This window comes from Zeus faber (assembly GCF_960531495.2).
Source record: "Zeus faber genome assembly, chromosome: 4".
Lineage (NCBI taxonomy): Eukaryota > Metazoa > Chordata > Actinopteri > Zeiformes > Zeidae > Zeus > Zeus faber.
Window position 1 is genome coordinate 25,222,645 of NC_137191.1, and position 15,114 is coordinate 25,237,758.

A 15,114-nucleotide genomic window follows, 5' to 3' on the forward strand; every position below is an offset into this window, starting at 1 on the left:
CCTGCAGGAAATAATGCTGATCTTTTACACGGAATCTTAAATCTGGGTAATTCACAGCACTTTCAGCAAAAAATGCTGGACTTAAGCACAGCTTTTGTTACTCTGCTGGTGCACCATAGTTGACACACCATGTTATTCATGGCAGTGTGACGTCTGAGTATTGTAATGCTAACTATGGTGTACCTCAGGGTTCTGTACTCTCCCCCATTATTTAAAGTTATTAGTGCAAAGGGGTTTATTATACTTAACTATGGCATTCGTTTTCATTATTATGCTGACAAACTATAAATGCTGTAAGAAATACTAAGTAACCCTAATAAATAAACTGTAGATGTCATGTTTTTCATTTGAACTCTGATCAAACTGAGATGTTGGTTATCGGGTCTGCGAGACATAGGCACCTGGGTAGAGATGCCGCTTTGAACTTTGATAATTTCATTGTTGAACTCAGAAACATTGTTTAGATATTTATCCATGAGTGATGTGGAGACCATAGTTCACACATATGTAACATGCCGCCTCAGACTATTGTAATGTGCTACTGTCTGGCCTTCTGATGACACATATTGATAGGTGACTGATCTTGGAGTATACCTATAAAGGAGGGCTTTTTTTTATCATGATTTAATTTTACTTCTGTCTTACAGGTCATTGCAGGCTAAACTTTAAATTACTCATCCCAAATTTGTCCGACAAACTAATTTGCGATTTCAATTGTGATGAAATTTGGCTTCAATCCACTGACATCAAGATTTAATCTTCAAAATATCCTACCAGGAAATACTATTGTACCGTCCACCAAAGCTGCTTTGGAGGCTGGCTGGTTGAGGCCACTTCTCGGGTCTTATGATATAATTGGGACAGCGGGTAGTAACATTGGTGGTAATTTTAAGGGGCTCTGGGACCCAGCCTGTCTTTCTGTAATGTCTTCTTGGGGCTTATGAATAGAGTACAAATGTAAATTTGTACTCTAAAAGGGTGTCGACTCAAAAAAGTTCAACAATGATATTAATTCAACAAAAAGATGGAAATATGCTTTTATTAAATTAAGAATAACTTACAATAAACAATACATGAATATATAAATAACATATTATAACACAGAAATATTATCTCAATGTCTTGGAATAACTGGGGGGGGGGTCATGATGAAGTACTACTGACATCTTACGCGATGAGCGAGAAGAACTAAAGAACTTAGTTATAGGAATTATTTGCCGATTTAGACATTTACTGTAAAATATATCCCACATACAGAAATAGTTGATCACTTGATCAGTTGATGCAGCGATATGTCAATAAATTGCCTGTTGGTTTAGAGTAGAAACAGTTACAGAGCCACGGGCATGCACACTTTAAAACACTGGATATGAAATAGCGAGAGCATATTTCGTAATGTTGTTTAAAATCCGGCTTTGAAATTCAATGAGCGCCCTCAAACCCACGCAGCAATTACAAGAGAATTCATTCCAAACATCAAATGTCATCATATCAAACTCACACACATACACATGATTGTATAAAACATTTTGCGGGCTTAGAATTAAAAGTTTGTGCTCTTTTGATAATCATGTAATTTTATTTTCCAGAAGTAAACTCGGTAAACAGATGAACGTCTGAAACATTAGTTGTTTTGGAATGACTACTTTTTTTTTTTTTTGGAATGATCAGTTGGGCATACTATGTGAAAAACCATATATAGTCACATAAGACTCTGTAAGCCCGTCGTGGACAAAGGTAATTCCCTGTATGATTATTACTGATAATAGTGGAAGAATCCACATCTTGTAAAACTCAATTAGAAAACTTACAGTCAAGTAGATGGACGAAAAAAACCCAAAATCACCAATTAGAAAGAAGAGGGAACATGTGCAAAAGTGTTTTTGATGATTTACTTCTAATATGACGCACCACTGCCACCCTGTGGTGAGAAGTGGAACTGGTATTGGCACAAAATTACTGGATTCTAAATCCATTTCTGAGTTGTTCTGCATTGCACAAAACACTGCACGTCTGAAATTGTATTTTTTTGGGGGGTGGGGGTAAAGGCAAGGAGACAATATGAGTCAAAATGTATTTAGTCTCATACTTAATTCTAGTTCAGCTGCTTTTAAGAGCTGATGGTTGTTGACTATGCAATGATGTCATTGTAAGGGAATGTCAATGTAAGATAAGTCTACAATGTTCAAATTAGAGTGGACTCTATCTTATCTTAAAAAGTTAAGGGGGTAGGGGATTATTCAATTAGTTGACAGAGTAGCTCACAATGTGAAGAACGGTATGCTGAGAAGGTAGGACACCGGTGAAGTTCGAAAATCTCAATATTTTCGGTATGTCTTCTTAATATCTCAAAACTGAAGTATGCACAAAGAAAAATCAAATCATGGAAGGGCGTATAAAAGCATCACGTCTTACTTTACAGAATTGGTTCACCCAGGCCTTATTAAAATGTTGCTCACCATAATTCATCTATTCACAGCACAATCTCACTCAGTGCTTTACTATGGAGAAACGTATTACTCTGCAGTCCAAGATATTAATATGGCTTGGGTTGCAAAATGGCGAATCTATCCTTTTGCTACTATATTTGAAAATATACTGCTACATGGCGACCTACTTTAAGCAATCAGATTAAATTATGTAGAAGTAAGAATTCAGGTGTGAACCTCGCTCAACAATATTAAAGCTGATTTAGTGGCACACTTATATGTTCTCCTCATGGGAAAAAACAAAACAATACTATCTGTGGCACTTGACTTGGGCAGTGTACAGAAATGGTTGAAATGGCACGGGAGATCAGAGAGTATGAGTTTTCCAAAGTGACCCATGCTGGAAGGATTTAGGGTTTGGGGGTGGGGATGACCTGGGGAGGACAAGGGTAGAAGTCGGGGAAGAAGATGAAATGACATTATGAAAATGGATGACATACGCAGCTACAGTGTTTAAACGTTCTCAGAGCATGCAGTGATGCCGAGATGTCACGAGATGTATTCGTCTGTTTTTGGGTACTTCACTGCTCTCAGGATCATCACAGGTTGCTTTCTTGGGTGTCATTGGAGATGGGGTGCAGGCCTCCGTTGTCGTTGAGTCTCTTGGCGCGGTAGGTTTCGTAGTGGATGTTGTGGGTCACTTCTTTCAAGTCCTGCAGGTGAGACCTGGAAAAAAGAGAGATGGAAAGAAAAGAACTCAAGTCTTTGTTTGCTCGATGGCACCTGGAACTTATTTCTGTATTTAAGTTTAGCAGAAACAGTATTATTATTATTATTATTATAATTATTGTTATCAATATTATAGTTATTTTTTGATATTTTTTTAATCATTATTATTGTTGCTATTATTTTATATTATTATCATTATTATAGTTGTTTTCTGATATTTCTATCATTATTGGGGGTCAAGCCCGAAGTGCGGGAACCCTATTACTTTTGCTATTATTCTCCTGCCATTATCACCAGTAAAAGTGCCTCAAAGGGCGCTCAGAAACCGTCCGAACCCACAGACATGAATGAATAAGAATCAAGAACACCATCCATAACACATTTGAGTAAAGTGGGGGGGTTTCCAGTTTACATTGTGTAGTAGTACATTAGTTACTACTACACCACTGTCCACTGTCCACAACTCATATCACACTATTCCCCGTGTTGCACTGGGAAACACACACCACATCCTGATCCACCTCATCCCCTCATACAAGCAGAAAGTCAAATTATCTAAACCTGTTGCGAGGAGAACCAAGAAGTGGAACGGCGAAGCTGGAGGATCTGCGTGAGTGCCTGGGCTGCACGGACTAGGAGATGTTCAAAACTGCCAATCACATTCTGGATGAATACATAGAGGCTGTGACCGTCATATATCAGCTTCTGAGATTAGAGGGAGCTGGTGCTGCGTTCCATGGGAACTCAGAAAATTCTAACTCGTGTTGGTAGGAAGTAATGCTGCGTTCCATGGGAACTCAGAAAATTGTAATGCGGCTCGATAGGAAGTGATGCTGCGTTTCACGGGAACTCTGAAAACTGCAATTTGTGACTAACGCTACTAAATTGGACCCCGTGCATTGCTGCCTGCAGCTATATTTATTATTATAATTATTATTATTATCATTATTAGGGATCCAGCCCCCGAAGAGGGCGGAGACCCCTATTGTTTTTGTTCATGAAAAATTGACGTCACTGGTGTATGGATGACATGTCAGAACCGACGAACCCACAGACACGATGACTCTCCCTTTTCGGTGCCATTTCTGTTTGTATGTCAGTTCGCCAATGTTAAGTTTAGTCATGCCAAAGTTAATTTAACTTGTTAAGTTAAGTGTGTACAGCTACGGACATTGTTGGGACACACTCTTACAAAGTGACAGGTATTATTTTATCACTATTAACCTTTATTATATTAGAAAAAAATGAAGTTTAAGTATTACCAGAAGTCAACTGGATTAAACAAAGCAAGGCGGATCAAACGTCAAAAATATATACACTTCTGATGACAACTGACACGCAAAAGAGTAAGTTCTATGAAATGAAAACACAATATCCAATCACTGTAAGAATTTATACATTCCAGGATATCAATGTATACAATCTTCCTGAATGATAATTACTGGTAATGATAACCATTAGCAATTACAAAATACAAGGAACATATATGTATTGTGTATGTGTTTTGAAATATTTTAACTATTTTTGTGTTTTTTGGTTCCCTTCCAGATGCTTCAATGAAACCCAAATTTCAAGGAAGCAAAGAAACGATAATCAAAACGGGATATTTTACAGGTCAGCCACTCCCCTCTTTAAGAAAAGGAAACTAAAATACTTTCTGAAACCTCTGAACAAAACTCTGAAAACTCTAGACAAAACTCCTAAGAAATCACTACAAAAAAACTCTGGGAAAACTGGAAAAACACCTACAAAAGTTGCTGCATAATCTCTGACAAAATTTAATAGAGATGAGCCAAAGCACACTCGTCCACAGAAATTAAACGAAGAGCCGACCGCCCTGGACCCCGTGTATTGTTGCCTGCAGCTATTTTTAGAATTATTATTATTACTATTGTTATTATTATTATTATACCTGATCAGGAAATCTCTCAGCTGGGCGAACTCACAGTGGTTGGGGTTTTCAACTGAAACAGAATAAAATGTGGTTAAGGACTTGGCCACTAATACAAAGATAATCGTTCAAATCAGAGATTTTGTGTTTAGGTGAGCGGTTTTATCAAACAACATGCAGATTTAGAAGAGTGAAGCAAAACTGCAGAGAAAAAAAGGGTAAAATACGTGCTCGTGTCGTCATCAATAACTGGCAAAATAGGAAGTTCAATCTGTACAGGAGAGCGTATGGTGTCAGTCAGTGTTGTTAAAAGTGAAAACCTCCCTTCAAATTCCCTCTGAAACATAAAAGTCCAGACCTGCCACCCTTGGGAGAATATTTTGAGTACTACTCAAATGAGACTATTAAATATCTTTAACATTGTCATACGATCATTTTGAACTTGATCAGACAAATTTTCTCATTTGGTCTCACTGGGTATATCCGTGTGATATCATGATGATCTGATCACACTCACGTGATAGGACAGCTGCACTTACGGACTACCGCTGCAATTTTCATTTACCACAATAGTGAGATTGCTGATTTTGACACTGTGTGTTTATTATTGTTCGGTATTCACTATGAAACATAACAGAACATGAAACTGTCCCTGAGTTCCAATAAAATAAAATACAACATGGAACGGTCAATGAGTTCCAATAAAACAGAATATGGGACTGTCAGCAAGTTTCAGTATAATTCAACCAGTCACTCTCACTGAGTGTTAGTAGGACAAAACATACAACTAACATGGAAATGTCCAGTTCCAACTTCAAATGAAAGTCTGTTTCACTTTTAAGTGCAAATATACCTTTCTATTATATGCATATGGTACTTGCCTTTCCATACAAATTACAATCATTGCAAATAAATAAATAATTAGATACATAAATAAATAATAATAAATAATGGCCGACTCTTCTCACTCTCATTGACTGGAAGTCCTCCTCCGCTCACCGCGCATTAAACCAACTCCATCAAAATCAAACGACTCGTTTTACTGAGTGGCTCATCAAAAGTCTACAAAAAGGAGTCTACATTTTCATCACAAACGGATTCCGCTGTGATGAAAGCGAAAGAGATGCACTCTGCACAATTTTGGAATATTGTCAGGGGATAGGTAAATCATTTATCTAATCTTATTAGTTTACATTGAAGTATCTCCAAACAGCCATCATTTTCTTTCTTTCGCTCTCTTTTTTGAGCGTCAAATACGCAACTACTTACTTACTAACTACTTGGGTATCGAGTTTTTATGAGTATGAGTATATGAGCACTGTATCGGGCATGTAAATTTGTCTGGCACCGAATCGGATATATCTGACACTGATCGGCTGGTCATTGTTTAGTATCGATTGATTTTTCTCCGTAATTAAAATACAAAAATATATTTTTTGCATGGTTTCAGCTGGCATTTCCTACCTGCGTATTTTGACCCGAGAATTGCGTGGCTGGTACACAAAATGCGTGCAGGTTGGCAGGTCTGAAAGTAGGGCCCGGAAGACAAAAGAGCGACACCAGAAGTCTCCAAACTTGAACCCACCTTCCACCACACCCCACGCCGTCTTTCTGCCCAGCACACGTTTGCCGTTCACCTGGTATTCTTTGTCGCTGCCCACCACAGCGAAGGGCATCGCCTCCTGCAGCGAGAGACACGGATTGGCTTAATTAGTGATTACACAAGTTATTACATTAGTCATTATGGAGCTTCATGTGTCCCAAAGCCTCACCCGGATCTTGTCGTTGTCGCTCTTGTCCTCCATGTCCTCGTCAAACTCTTTCTGGGGATAGAACTCGATCCCACTCATCTCCAGCTCCTTTCTCACCTGCAGGACCCAGAGGAAAATGCAGGGAACGAAGTGTATCAATCAAATATTCAACCCCCTTATAATATTATTTAGCAGTAACGTTGATCACGCATTCACTGCTCCATATGTGTCATTATTGGATCGTGACCAGAACACATTTTAGCGTGAAATATTAGTTGAGGCAACCATACGCAATCAAAGGGTTCTTCGATGAATTCAATTCAGCATGGCAAGCCATTTTAACATTAATAAGACATAAGACATCGATAAGACAAACTAGTCACTTTTTAAAAGTTACGAGTACTTATCCTTAAGTTACTAGTTGCTATTCCAACAGTTACTAGTAACTATTTTAGTTTTACTACTCAAAATGAATTAGGTCCTAGTACTTATTTATTAGACACTAGTAACTATTCCAATTGACTGTTAAAGGTGAAACGCCCTCACCCTCTGCTTAAAGTCCTGCCTCTCGTCAATGGTCATGGTGTCGGCCTTGGCGATGACCGGGATGATGTTGACTGAGTGACTCAGGTGCTTCATGAACTCCACGTCCAGCTGCCGCAGACTTTGGGGTTGAGTGGGAGAGAAAAGAAGGAGAGAGAAGACCGATGAGGGAACAGAAACACTAGACTTGGTGCATAAGTGGAACGGATTCAGCTCTTCAAGAGAACCCCAGATTAGGGCCGAGTGGATATCAGGAAAATGAGTCGCAAGACGGTAGCCAATGCATTTCCTTGGCGTGGTTTCATTTGTCGAAATATCATCTTGAGGGCTTGTGGCAATTACGGAAAGACCGTATTCTGCAAAAAAAAAAAAAAAATCAAAATGAAAAACCACTAAAACAGGATTAATATCACAGAGGGTTTTGAAGCCCTGTTTTCCATTGGTGGAGGGTGATTCTTTTTTTTATGTTTGATGTCACCAGAATTATTGAAAAGACATACCAGTCATTCATACTCTTTATTTAAATCCTCTCATTTGTGCCGGGGGACACAAAAAAAGAAGAAGCGATAGAAAGAAAGAGGAGATTAAAAAAAATTATGACATCCTGAAACTGGCATAAGTGTAGCAAAGAGTTCATTTCAAGAGTGCTATAGTATCCTCCAACTGCGGTAAAATGTAAACTTTGAGAGTTCGGTGTTAATATTTTGAACCTGAAATGTGAACCACAAGTCATGTGAGGGACATTTTGAGGGTGAAGTCCAACAGATCAGACCACAGCATGACCTCCAGTGACCACTCCTGAACTCACGAGTGTCCTGTGGGGGAGATGAAGTAGATGCAGCAGTGCACCCTGGTGTCAGGGATGCGCTTCTTTCTGGTGATGTTCACCTCCTCCTTCAGGAACTTCTCGTACTGCTCATTGATGTACTTGCCGATGGGCTCCCAGCTGGAAAAACAAAATAAAATGAATGATCATGCCAGACAAAAAAAACGAATGGGTCTTTTTCTTTCTTCCCCAAACAAAATCTGAACAAGTGACACCTCGGTCTAAACGCACCAGTTTTCGTTGTTGATCAGATCCCCGAAGCCGGGAGTGTCCACAACCGTCAGCTTCATTTTCACGCCACCCTCTTCGATGACTGGAACAACAGAACATTTAAATAAACCTCACTTTTCCATATCCCCAAAAGGTGTGTGATCATTTACTTCAAAAAATAATTTAAAAAAGGCTTTCCCACATCATCACGGACAAAATCATCGTCAGAGTTTTTTATAGTTTTTAACATAAAATAGTGTTTCCTCCGGCAATCTCTTTTTACCAGAACAAAGACAGTCTATAGATAGGACTACGGCTTAAATCCTAATGAGCAGAGCGTTTATTGCTCGCCAAGTAACGAGGGTAGTCGTCACTGTCTCAACTAATAACTATAAATAATCAAACCTGAAGTCGTGTGAGACTTACAAAGGAAGAATCCAGGGTAAGGCAGGGAAGAAATGGGCATCTGGGCCATTTGGATCTAACAACCAATTCAGCTTTTAAATGACTCACCTGTGAAGGAAATCTCGTAAAATTTGAGTATACGAGTCACAATTTGGCCACGGGTTGACTTCCAACAACATGCTACACTGGCGATTACTCCAGTTTATTATAATTATAATATAAACAGAGGGGACAATCGGCGGAATTCCACTAAATTACAGCCGCCCATCGACTTTGGCTTTTATGGTTAATTGACCAAAACTGCAGAGGAAATCCGACAAACGCAGAGGAAATCCGACAAACACAAGGTGACATGGATCTTTCGTGAAGGTCAATACATGAGCCACATTAACCTGTTTTATGTGCTTGTCGGGGGCTTACAAATAAATCTAAATAGGCCCGTGTATGATTGCTCATAAACTTCTATTATGAGAAACTCCTATTCCAATTGCTCCTATTTGGATTCATTTGTAAGCCGTAGGTTTAGCCGAAGGTTTTTAAATGTGTTTAATGAGGCAGATTTAACTGGTAAAATGGCACTTGTTGCCGTGCTACTGCTCAGCCAGTTTTTTAAGCTCTTGGACAAGGTTATTGCAAGGTCAGGTCATTTTCAGCCACAGGCACCAACAACCACAGTGGAAGCATGGGCTTTAAATTACACCAGAGTTTGTCCTAGCACTGTTAACATCATCAAGAATACAAGGCTAAAGTAGAGTCACTCGTGCAAGGTCCCACAAAGAAGGGTTTTGAAATGATTAGTCAAGCAGTGACAGTATAAGAAACATTCTCTACATAGCAGGACGTCAAATGCAACACATGCAGAACTTGGGTTCATGCTGTGATGTGTTAAATGGACTCATCCTCCTCGTAGGGCTCTTTGTTCCATAGGTTAAGTGACATCTTACAGAATGTAATTATAATGTTTTTTATGGTGATTAAATCACACGGGCAAAATGAAAGCCTGGGCCTGTGGCATGTGAACAAGTCCTGACGGACATTTCTTATATCCAGCTCACATATACACACACAGACAGACATTCACACACACACACACACACACACACACACACACACACACACACACACACACACACACACACACACACACACACACACACACACACACACACACACACATACATATATATATATACATACATATACACACATACACATCCATATACATACACACACATACTGTATATACATATATATACAGTATATATACATACATACTTTGTACATATATATACACAAACACATATATACATATATATACAGTAAATACGTACACATACACATACATATACATATACACACACACACACACACACACACACACACACACATACATACATACATACATACACACACACACACACACATATATATGTCTTCATTTGAGGCACTACATGTTTTAGAAACTGAAATGACCATAGAAATAAGTTCCAGCTGAAAACCAGCGACTGTCTTCCCAGACTCACAGTGGGAGACGGATTTGATCTCCACGGTCTTGGGGATCTTCTCATCACGGGCCCATCCGGCGCTCCTGCGGCTCACCTGGGACTTGAACAGTGTGTTGACCAGGGTGGATTTCCCCAGCCCACTGTGGCCTGGGCAGAGAAGAACACAGAAAGGGAGAGAGAAAGAGAGAAGTCGGCAGAGGTTAAGTGCATAGGAGATTAAGGAGGAACCAAACACGGAGGATAGAAAGAAAGATGAAAGATGAAAACTCAGGAGGCTAAATAATTCACCATATGTCTGACTTTGAAACGTTCACTTCTTCACAGCTTGATACAAACATTCCACCTTCACAGAGACTACTTCACAGAAAGACTTCTTCGACTCACCAACCACCATGATGTTGAAGTCAAAGCCAGTCTTCATGGTCTTCTTCCGCATCTGCTCAATGATGGTGTCAATGCCAATGTACCCCAGCAGCGTAGAGCCTCCGCTGCTGCCGTGGGAGCCGCCGTGGGAGCCGCCATGCCCGTGTCCCCCGCTGACACCCACGCCGTGGCCCAAGCCGTGGCCCAAGCCATGGCTCCCTATCGGAACTGGGATGCCACTCGGGGGAGCAGGAGCAGAATTGCCGCCACCCACCAGTCCCGGGGCTTGGGGCGGGAAGGGGCTGGATGGAGAGGGAGCCCCCACATGAGGTGGCTTGGCAGGGACGGCTGGCTTGGGTCTCACTTCCGGGGGAACGACGTCTGACATGTCTGCCGGAACAAAGGGATGTTTCAAACGCATCAGTAATTACATTATCACTAATGCACAATAGTGGGTTAAAATAGCCAAACCACCGACAGTTGGCTTTTTTTTTAGTTTGACTGCTCCATTTCCTTGTTTTCCTGCTTCAAGAACTAGGCTGTTGCACGAGGCCAAGTTGTGAGGGCAGATGGTAATAGTAACAGGCACAATCTTGGGCCCTGATGTGCATAACCTAAATCCTTGCGGGCATTCTCGTGGAACAGGCTGCTTGGCAAGCCGGCACGTCTTGACACAGATCACACAGGTCAGCGAGGCGGGGGTTACATCACTTGAATGGATGTAAGCTCGACTCACTGGCCAATCACCTCTGCTCTGCCTGTCTCCAGTCCAGTATGCATGCCAATATACGCACATACACACAAAGTCTACATCAGCAGATTTGTAGAATTAGACCTCCATAGCAGATTATTGCAGAAATGTTCATGCCAGTCTTGCCAAATCAGTCTGATGGACGCTTTGATGGAGGCACAGTTCATGATCCTCTGGTCACAAAGAAAGCAGCATCCTGTTTTTTAACCAGCAAAAACAATTCTCTATTGACCCCCCATCTAGACAGACAGACAGACAGACAGACAGACAGACCGATAGATAGATAGATAGATAGATAGATAGATAGATAGATAGATAGATAGATAGATAGATAGATAGATAGATACATAGATAGATAGATACATAGATACATACATACATACATACATACATACATACATACATACATACATATAGATAGATACAGACTACAGACAGACTACACAGACAGACTTATACATGGAGATAGATAGATACATGTAGACAGAGAGACAGATAGAATGATAGATACTTTATCTGTCCCTGGAAGGAAATTGTGGTGTTACAACAGCGCACATCAAAACAATATCAAATAATTATGAAGTAATAACATTGAAACATAAAAAAATGGCAATATAGAATGAACCTAAAGCAAATACAAAACAAAAATGTGGAAAAACTTGCTATATGCAACAAACCTGAACGATTTGGCAATATACAATAAACCTAAATATGAACTATTTTTTTTTGGGGGGGGGGGCGGCAATATGCAACATAGCTCAAAAAATAGAAAAATTATATACCCTCAACCGAAAAATTAACAATAAAGCCCTGTATCAACAATTCCCTGTATCACACCCTGCCCAAAATAGGACACTGTGCCAGTTCGTTATTCCCACTCAAGGTAGCAAATTGTAAATGCATGTGTGGGGAGCAGGAGTCGCTCTGTCGTCACTTGTGACATCCGAGCAGCAGCCTCCAGAGCACCGGGCCCATTGTCCATCTCCATCCATGCTGGGGGACGCTTGCCGGCGGGGTAGCCGCAGCTCCGCGTTAGCCCCCCCCCCCCCCCCCACCTCCCCCGCTAGCCGGCTAGCATGATGCTCAGCCTCACTCAGAGCCAAAGCCGGAGACGGACATCCACCGAGCACACGGACTTACCAACGATTTAAGGCGAAGAAGGGCTATTTTCCCCACCGCTACGAGTAACACACCGCTAACGAGGCTCCGGGAGCAGGGACGGAGGTCGGGGAAGATGCGGGAGCCGCGGGTCACGTGACTGGTCTGGGTACCTCGTAAACACCCCCCACACACACCCCCCCCCTTTTTTTTCTCCGTTGCCAAGGCGACAGGAGAGGAGAGAGGGCGGGGGGGGGGGGGATGCGGTGCGCACGCGCAATAGAACTTCCCCAAAGCGCCACGTTTTGTGCTTTGAACGGCAGTCAGGCTGTTTTTTTTTTTGGGGGGGGGGGGGGGGGGGGGGACACGCTGTGGTCGAGTCAGGAAAATAACGCGAATTGAAAATAAAGTGATTGTCGCGAAGCCCAACTCCAGCGACGCGGGCGTTACAGGACGGCTCAGCCGCAGTCACCGAAGAAAACGCCTTTGTCGATGTTTGTGGTGTTTGCGGCGAAACATATTCATCAAAAGGTCTGAGGTCCATTTCCAATGTTTCAAAAAGCTATCTCCGTGTTACAAAGTGAGTCGCTATATCTCCCGCTTGTTTCACAACGGAAGAGAATGGGTGGGGGGGAGCGTCATGTCCGCTAAAATGCAAGGGGCGTTCTCGCCGCCGTTCTAGCAACTCGGTTGCATTTAGAAATCCCCAGACGACTGGTAGGCGGTGAGATCTCTGATCGTCTGGGATCTCCGGGACCACTGTTTACTGATCACAGCTTGGTCAAAATGTTCCAGCAAGGCTATTATTTCAATGCAAATCGCTCGGATCCTGCATCTTTGCACCGGCTTCCTGTCTAGAATATGATTCAATTTACAATGTTACTGCTGATGTTAAAAGCTTGGCATTAGATTTCTCCGGCCTATTAGCCCTCCCATGCTGCTGATCCAGGGCTTTCAATAAATATTATTGAAAATGAGTAAGTTCAATAAATAGCATTAAGGACGTAACACAACAACTTCGACTTATATATGAATCCACTACTCACATGTTATCTCTCTGTCATTGGTCTTGTGGGCTCCTCTGGATTCACTTTGTGCATGTGTTCCTTGTTTGTCTGTGTAGTGCCTGATGGCCAAGTCATTTTGGTACACCACATCGACGAACCTCGCTTTATCTCCCTACCAGCATGTCTGCTACTCCACTGATAAGGAGATGTCTCAGATCCCACTTTAAGCCCCACAACCACCAACACCACCACACATTTCAGTCCCTCTTCCCCTTCCCCCTTCATATCTGTTTCCCTGCACTTTCAGAATCGATTAAAAAAAAAACCAATTTATAATAAAGAAAACAGTAGAAGATTTGTATTGGTGGATGTCGTTGGTAGTGGTCCCTTCCGACCCTTTAAGTGTGTCCATCTCAGTACTCACCCATGGTCACGTAGACTGCACCTGGGCAGTACATGGTGACGTAGTAGGGGTCCTCGGGGTCCTCGCAGATGTATGCCCTGCCCGGTGGAGGGTCCGTCATTGTGGTCTGGTTTGGTCTTTGGCAGCCGGTTCCCTGCAGTTGGGATGCGGTTGTGGGTTCAAAGAGCTGTTTGGGGCCTGTGCCAGAGCCCGTTGTGTTGAATTGGTGACACTGTGTTGACGATGACCAGCTTACACCGCACTTTTTGGAGGAATATTCTGGTAGCGATGTTGGCCCCCCGCGGTCAGATGGTCTTGGAAAATCCGATTGATCCGGGTGGCCGGGATTTACTCCTTTGTTGTTTGCGTTTTGTGCAGGCGGTTGCCAGCGGTCTAACTGAGTGGATTGTTTCTGTGCTATCTTTTGCAATTCTGAGCCAACAGAATTTGGTTTTGAGGTGTTTTTGGCGGAAACAGACAGGGAGGGCATTAAAAATGCCGTTTGAGGTGCCACAATGCGCTCCTTTGATCTATTTAACTCACTTTGGGGTGTGTCAGATTTAAGGTCAGGGTCTTTTATTCGAGAGCCCTTATCTAGAGAATTGCAGCCGGACAGGGTCCCTAGAAGCGGTGCATCCATCTGTGTATTTTGAGACCGGGTTCTCGACCAAAACCCACGTTTCTGGAAGACATCGAAGGGTCTAGATGAGCCGGCGTCTTCGGTGGGTTTTGATGAAGAAACGGCATTTTTAAAAGTAGACTGTTCCATTTGGGAGTTCTCAAGCTTAGTGTCTATTTTAAAGGTTGGTTCCTTCCACGTTTTATTGAACACATGAAAACCCCTTCCCCCGGCCTCCGTAGGAGTGAAAAGTGTTGATTGGTTTGTAGGATGTGATATGAGAAGTGATGCATCGTTGCTGGGCTGCATGTGTTCAGAGAGGTGACTAGAATGAATGCTTTTAGTGGAAGAGTAATGCTTATTCTCTGGAAAAGGGACATATTTATTTTGGAATTTAAGGTTTGATTGAGGAGAAGGCTCATTATTCACAGACTTAGTCGATTCTCTCTTACCATTAACATTAACAGACCAAATCCCTTCCGACCAGGAGCTTTGTTGTTCTGCCATTTTTGGTTTGGGGATTGGGGAGTTTTCTGTTCTCACAGGAGATTCATTTGTATTATTCCTGGTTTTCTTTAATCCTG

At 41.8% G+C, this 15,114-nt stretch overlaps 1 protein-coding gene across 1 annotated transcript; it reads right to left on the reverse strand.

Annotated features, from left to right (window-relative positions):
* Window positions 1-2,699: 2,699 nt before the first annotated feature.
* Window positions 2,700-13,633, reverse strand: septin3 (septin 3). Its single transcript, XM_079998599.1, has 10 exons — window positions 13,548-13,633; window positions 10,674-11,042; window positions 10,308-10,436; window positions 8,401-8,482; window positions 8,152-8,289; window positions 7,347-7,464; window positions 6,822-6,917; window positions 6,635-6,731; window positions 5,071-5,122; window positions 2,700-3,155 (listed from the first exon to the last, which is right to left on the reverse strand). The coding sequence occupies exons 2-10, from the start codon at window positions 11,038-11,040 to the stop codon at window positions 3,029-3,031; spliced, it is 1,206 nt and encodes a 401-aa protein (XP_079854725.1). The 5' UTR covers window positions 11,041-11,042; window positions 13,548-13,633; the 3' UTR covers window positions 2,700-3,028.
* Window positions 13,634-15,114: the final 1,481 nt, after the last annotated feature.